This window comes from Lithobates pipiens, unplaced genomic scaffold (genome assembly GCF_037356315.1).
Source record: "Lithobates pipiens isolate NorthernLeopardFrog02 unplaced genomic scaffold, aLitPip1_a1.2 Scaffold_18, whole genome shotgun sequence".
NCBI classification, from domain to species: domain Eukaryota; kingdom Metazoa; phylum Chordata; class Amphibia; order Anura; family Ranidae; genus Lithobates; species Lithobates pipiens.
In genome coordinates this window covers 53981935-53989537 of record NW_027507758.1, presented here as the reverse complement: position 1 = coordinate 53989537, position 7603 = coordinate 53981935, and the positions used below count along the sequence as shown (strand labels likewise).

At 43.5% G+C, this 7603-nt stretch overlaps 1 protein-coding gene across 1 annotated transcript in view; it reads right to left on the bottom strand.

Moving 5' to 3' along the window:
- Nucleotides 1-1569: 1569 nt before the first annotated feature.
- HAAO (3-hydroxyanthranilate 3,4-dioxygenase) overlaps nt 1570-7603 on the bottom strand; it is a 94945-nt gene continuing 88911 nt past the window's right edge. Inside the window, exons 9-10 of the mRNA XM_077485676.1 lie at nt 6043-6125; nt 1570-1814 (exon numbers count right to left, since the gene is read on the bottom strand). Of these exons, the coding sequence (XP_077341802.1) occupies nt 1736-1814; nt 6043-6125 (162 nt within the window). The 3' untranslated portion in view covers nt 1570-1735. The remainder of the gene's footprint in view (nt 1815-6042; nt 6126-7603) is intronic.

The window sequence follows — 7603 nt, the reverse complement described above, 5'->3', positions numbered from 1 at the left end:
ATTTGAGAGATAGTTTAGAACCTCTGTCAGGGTTTTTTTTTGTTTTCCCATTGGGGAGATTTTACATAATATGCGTTATCTAAACTATGGGGCTGACTTACTAAAGACAAATAGACTGTGCACTTTTTAAAGTACAGTTGCACTCTGCAAGAGCAGTTGCTCCAGAGCTTAGTAAATGAGGGGAAGCTCTGCTGACTTCCAGCATCCAATCATGTGCAAGCAAAAATGCATTTTTTTTTAATTCTCCCCACATGTGATTAGGTATTCTTTCCAAAGTAAAGCTTTACCTCATTTACTAAGCTCTGGAGCAATTCCATTTGCACTTTGCAAAGTGCAGAGTCTATTTGCCTTTAGTAAATCAACCCCACAGTGTACAGAGCTGATCCAAGTAGTTCTTTATCATGTAATCACTGTATGACCAATCACAGCGTTCAAAAATGAAAACCATCTACTATTTACATGGTTGGTCCCTCCCCTTCCTCTTACAACAGAGGAAGGAGAGGAAATACCAATTAATGGGGATAGATTGAATGCCATCTTTCTTCATTTCCAGTGTGCATTTTTTTTTTATATTATATTAAGATCGAGAGAGTTAATTAGTTCTTTATTAATTAGATGGAACACCAATACCAAAGCTCCCAACTTTTTGAGATGGGAATGAGGGACACCTATCAGCAAAAGAATGCAGGCATAGGAAACACCCCCTTAAAGGAGAAGTGCACAAAAAAAACAAGATTGATTAAAACCACAAGTGCTTTTTTTTACCACTACTATTCCTTTATATTGGCTTTTGAAATTTACAAATGTAGCAATTTAGAAATCAGATGAAAGGTTTAGCACTGGAAAACACTTTTTGATAGATAAAAAGTGCATTTTATATACATCTATATAGATCAGACCAAAATGAGGGACAAATGAGGAGAATTGAGGGACAGAGGGACATTGCTCCAAATCAGGGACAGTCCCTCGAAATCAGGGACAGTTGGGAGCTATGGAAATAGTAGTAATCCATCAATAGGAAATTAATAAATGCATCAGCAATAGCTGTGGCATTGGGGTGGATTTACTAAAGGCAAAAATACTGTGCACTTTGCAAAGTGCACTTGCTCCAGAGCTTAGTGAATGTGCAGAAGCTCTGCTGACTTTCATCATCCAATCATGTGCAAACAAAAATGATGTTTTTTTTTTACATTTTCCTTGCATGTGATTGGCTATTCTTTGCAAAGTGAAGCCTAACCTCATTTACCAAGCTCTGGAGCAACTGCACTTTCAGAGGGCAACTGCATTTTGAAAAGTGCACAGTCTATTTGCCTTTGGTAAATCCATCCCTGGGTCTGTTCAGACAGCAATTTATGAGTGCAATGTGTGCACAGGTGATTCCTCCAGAGGCAATAATAAATGGTGCTGGAGAAATAACAATCCACCACTCCAACATTCATAAATATATGGCTGTAGTGAAGTGATTAATAGCCCCCAAATATCAAACACAAAACATTCGTCAGACAGTATTCTTTGCTCCGTCTTCTCTGTGCAGTATATAGGTTACAATAACAGCTGGGACTTTATCACTTCTGTATTTAGCTAAATAATGTTTCTTTAATCTCCATATACTGAATACAAGCATATTAAGGCAATACATTATCAGTGATCAGATTTATTCATGAGCAGGCTGTACAGCTCCAGTGCCATGATGAAAATGCAGCTGCTCCCTTCTGAAAATACTGTGATCGAATGATTAATTATATTCTTTACTTCGAGCAGGATCCTGGCAAACGCAGAGAGCGATGCACCCCTCTTCTCTCTTCCAGAAAAACCTGTTCCAAGTATGAAGAAAATGTTACTACAACTATTCCCGGATAACAAATGTTACATGAATATTTAGCTTTTTATAAACTCAGGCTCACAGCACAATAACTGTCCCTATGCTCCCTGCTAAGCCATGTTACTTCAAGTGTCATTCCACAAAAAAAATCTCCTCTGGGTGATCAATGCACATTGACAAACTTTGTAGCGGAGTCCTACCTTTTATTGCTCTGAAGAAATAGCTGTTAGTTTCACCATGTTCTTTGCAGTTTTCTCTTGTTGTTCTATTGAGAAAACCGTAAAGCCTGTATCCCTTTAGAAGTGTTTAACTCTTGGGAAGTGTCTCACAACAATTTCCTATTATGGACCTTGCTTTGTGCACTGGTCCAAATCATTTGATGGAGGGGGGATTATGATGTGGGCTTGTTCTTTAGGGGTTGGCTTCGGCCCTTTATTCCAGTGAAGGGAACTCTTAAGCAGTGGTGGCCCATCCATTAGGGGTGCCACCCTCTCTATCCACGGCCGCCACCCCAATGCTCTATCCACGCCCGCTATTTTTCAGGACACTGCCACCCCCTATTCATGCGTCAGGCCCCTTTAAGGACACCGGGTGCGTGAATTACAGCGGTAGGAGTGTTTTTTTTTGAAGCACCTGATTAGAGCCAAAGGCTCTAATAGACTTCAAAATAGGAAGGACTTGTGGCGCAGAGCATTGCGCCAGGAGCCCACCCAGGTGTTACAACAGCAAATTAATATTTGCTATTGAAACACTGATCCTCAATCTGGCCAATCGAAAGCAGGTCTGAGACCCATTTTCCGAATGGCCCAAAAAGGAAGAGTCCCAATTGGCCACCGAGGCGGGAGGAAACGGAAGCTGCCGCAATGCCCATGGAGAGCAGGGGAAGGCAAAGCCGCCGAGCAAGGGAAGCCGCCGGTGAAGCCAGAGAGAAGCTCTGCCCACCATAGATGAGGTAAGTGCACCAGACCCACATGACCGGCAGGACATGGATGAGCGAGTCTGGGGTGGAGGAACTTGACTGGCCTGCACAGAGTCCTGACCTCAACCGATAGAACACATTTGGGATGAATTTGAGCGGAGACTGCGAGTCAGGCCTTCTTGTCCAACATCAGTGCCTGACCTTACAAATGCGCTTCTGGAAGAATGGTCAAATATTCCCATAGACACACTCCTAAACCTTGTGGACAGCCTTCCCAAAAGAGTTGAAGCTGTTATAGCTGCAAAGGATGGGCCAACTCAATATTGAACCCTACGGACTAAGACTGGGATGCCATTAAAGTCCATGTGTGTGTAAAGGCAGGCATCCCAATATCCCAATACTTTTGACTTTTACTTCGGCCTCACCCCTGACATAACTGTAGCAGGGCTCTAACTAAAAGGGGCCTAGCACCTGATGACACTGTCTTACTGTAACCAGACACTATTCTGGTATATTTGCGGAAAAGTGGCTAACAGCACCTGCCTACAGTCCCTGACAGTTTTTTTTCCCCTCGTGTCCCAGTGGTAATATTTTTCTTCACTTCCTGTTCCAAAGCCAAAACAGGAATTGAACGAAAATACATCCAAAGTATGGGCATTCCTAGTTGTCACTCACCAGCACTACTGTCCCCGATGGAAAATTTCCCCTCTATTCCTGTGCTGATCACAGCCCAAAATTTGGGATTTTATTTATTTTTTACTCTGTGATAATGGTAAAGCACACAAGCGTGTGAATACTGGGGTATGATGAAGACATGCCCTTGGATATACTAATCCTTTTCAAATGTATATATGCCACATTTCAAAATGTTGCAGTAAATCCAACAATTTCAAAATACATCATAGAGAAACAAATTGGTTTTCATGTAAATGTGATTGTGGGTTTATGGGGCTTTGCATTCTCATTCTACTCTGTTTTCTATGTCCAGGGTTGCCAGACAATAAAAAAGAGGGGGTATATATCTATAAAAGTGTTGGCATCTGCAAGCTAGGTGTGTAAGGTCACTGCAATATTAAAGCTGCTAATGCCCCCTATATAGAGATAATGAGGATCCCCACCTTAATTTGAGATCCACTTCTTTACCTTCACAAGGGAACCTTCAATCCTAGAATTAACTTGTAGCACCACCTGCTGGCTAAACTGAAAACGTCCATCCAAGACAGCCAACAGCTGGTGTGCAGAGGCTGAGAGTGTAGTGAGGTCTTTTGCACCCTACAAACCCAACAAATTGCAGCTCCTGACAGATCGGCACTTTTGGATACTGATCATATAATATTTATAGTCACCTTTACATACACAGACTGCTTTTTTTAAATGTGAAAAGAATAAAAAAAAACACATTAGGTTTCATGCATCAAATAGCTGTACAGTAGGGATGCCACCTTTTCTTCAAGCCAAACCCGAACACTTTATGGGCATTCTTTTTTTTTTTGTAGAATAAACTATACATATATTTTGCTATTAAATAACATTTCTAATCATATGAAGTTACATCAGAGTCCACAGAGTTCCCCCTTTTATATCTGAACTTGTAGAGTTTCCTTTCACTGTAAGGGGGGACTCTGCAGACTCTGATGTAAGGGATAACTCTGGGGAATCTGACATAAGGGATCCTCTGGGAACCCTGATTTAAGGGGAGACACTGAGAACTCTGATGTATGGAGCAGACTCTGATTGAAGGGGGAACACTGTGGCCTCAGGTGTAAAAGGGAGCTCTGATATAAGGGGTGCTCAGAGAACCCTGATTTACCTTAGTGTACCCACTCAGAGGCAGGAGATAGAAGGAGGAGACTTCAGTCACAAACGGGGATGGATGGTGAGCTCACTCACCCCTTGGCAGTCAGCACCTCTCATCCAGGTGTAGCTGAGGCTGCTGAACTTCAAATTTCCAACCCACACTTTCCTTTTCTGAGGAGTGTGGGCAGACCCAGAGGGCTAGAGCCGGGAGGAAGAGGTGCAGATCAAGCCCTCTCTCCTCTCCCATCTATATGTGGGGGGATTGTTAGTTCTGGCTTTGGGCAGCATGAAAGAGAGTGTAATAGACACTCTCAGCTTAGACAACTGCAGCCAGCAACCCTGCTGGGAAGCCATAGTCCAGTCTAAATAATGTGTCCGGGTTTCAGGCAGTCTGAAACCCGGACACATGATTCCAAACCCGAACTGTCCGGGTGAATCCTGGACAGGTGGCAACCCTACTGTACAGTAATACCTATGTAATGATCTAGTAGAATAACATTGCAATTATTGTTTGATACATAAAAATGTGTTAAAGAAAAATTGCACGCAACACTAAACAACAATGGCAAGAGGTCACATCGCATTTGGGTTTACTCTTCATTCTACATGAGAGCCAGATTTAAAGGGTAACTCCGCTTTCAAAGGAAAAAAAAAGCAACATAAAATAATAATAATATTGTTTATAAATTTGCAACACAAGTCATATTGTAATTGAATGTTATTAAAAATTATCATTTCTTTTCAATCTGCAACCTGAAGGTACCCCCCATAAATGTAATTTCCTGCTTGTGTGATTGGCTTACTGATTTTACCAGAAGTCTGTACCAAGATACAAGTCAGATTTTGAACATCTTCTGCAACAAAAATGTTGTTTTTGGTGATATAGTCCCAAAAGTAAATCATGTCTAAAGGAATGCAGACCCTGCCACTTTCTAAGAGCTCTGCGGGTCTGTAGTGTAAGAATTGAGATTTTGTATCCCACAATCCCCGGGACCCTCAGTCTAGTGCTCTGCAGGAAAGAGCTAAACAATAATTAATCTGGCTCTGCTGGTGTGTGTCACCTATTCACAGTCAGTATTCCCTTTAAATCTCGCTGGGGCGGGTGAACCTCATGAGCGTGACATGGGTGAATATGGGGGACAAGAGGAATGCTCCAATAGTGTAGTAATTTCAAAAGAGGATTTATTGGTAATAACAATAAAATACCATCATTATCCCTGATGAAGTCACGTGACGTTGACGAACACGCGTCGGGCACGCTAGGATACCGGAAGTGATGTGGACGAGCTCGCTGCTCATTTTGTTTTACCAGTTTTGCTATGATTGAATGTGAGTACCCATTTTATTGTTATTATAAATAAATCCTCTTTTGAAATTACTACACTATTAGAGCAGAACGTACAGGTGTGAACCAGGCCTTAATAGCTCCAAGCCTGACAATTAAAACATGAATAACTTAAAACAGTTTTTACCTTCAGCATCTTTATATTATTTGTGCACTTACTGAGTCTTTTCTGGGATGAGAAGGCTGTCCCCATTGGACAATGACACAACTTTATCACCAAGAAATATGACAGAGGACCCCTCCTGTAATAATAATACAACATAATAGACCATAAGTTTTGCAAATACCTCATCCAAACATAACATAAAAAGGTAAGCCGTGTGAGCAAAATGAGATACACTATATTTTCAAAGGTATTGGGACACCTGCCTTTACACGCACAAATGAACTTTAATAGCATCCCAATCTTATTCCGTAGGGTTTAATATTGAGTCGGCTCACCCTTTGCAGCTATAACAGCTTCAACTCTTCTGAGAAGACTGTCCACAAGGCTAAGGAGTGTATCTATGGGAATGTTTGACCATTATTCCAGAAGTGCATTTTTGAGGTCAGGCACTGATGTGAACAAGAAGACCTGGCTCGCAGGCTCCACTCTAATTCATCCCATAGGCAGTGGCGGCCCGCCCATAGGGGGCGCCCGGGCGCCGCCCCCCCTCTCCCTAGGTGTAAAAAAAAAAAAAGTAAAAAAAAAAAATAAATAAATAAATTTAAAAAAAAAAGTAAAAAAAAAAAACGGGCCCTTTAAGACATTAAAAAAAAAAAAAAAAAAATGTCATTTAACAATTTAACATAGTGTACTGTGGCGCCGGTCACAGTGCACTATGAGAAGCGCCACGTCCATGCAATCACAAGATTGCATTCATGGCGCTTCATTTGCGGGTTAAAAACCCGCCTTGCGGCGCACAGCAGAACGCCGACTAGCTTCCGCCCGTAAAATCACTGTGATTCTACGGGCGGGAGCATTGTCACTCTTAGACAGGCAGTCACTTCCGGCTTTCGGCTGCTTCACGAAACCCGGAAGTGACGTAGGCAGCTCCGTTCCTTAGCCCGAGCGGAGCTGCCAGACAGTGAGAGGTGAGTCACCGCATAAAGGCTTTCTAGCCTCTACTTTGTGGAGAATGTTCGTGCATTTAGCTGAATGAATGCAAAAAGCTTTCACAGCCAGAAAGGTTTCCCCAGGCCAGGCGACTTTTGCCGTGGCCAATCAGAGAATGAGCTCTGAAGGGGGAACTCCACGCCAAATTTCTGAAAAAAAATTTGACGTGGGTTCCCCCTCCGAGAGCATACCAGGCCCTTAGGTCTGGTATGGATTCCAAGGGAAACCCCCTACGCCGAAAAAACGGCGTGGGGGTCCCCCCCAGATCCACACCAGACCCTTATCTGAGCAAGCTACCCGGCCGGCCAGGAAAGGGGGTGGGGACGAGCGGGCGGCCCCCCCCCTCCTGAGCCGTACCAGGCCGCGTGCCCTCAACATGGGGGGGTGCCTTGGGGGAGGGGGGCGTGCGGCCCCCCCACCCCAAAGCACCTTGTCCCCATGTTGATGAGGACAAGGGCCTCTTCCCGACAACCCTGGCCGTTGGTTGTCGGGGTCTGCGGGCGGGGGGCTTATCGGAATCCGGGAGCCCCCTTTAATAAGGGGGCCCCCGGATACCGGCCCCCCACCCTATGTGAATGAGTATGGGGTACAATGTACCCCTACCCATTCACCTGTGAAAAAAAG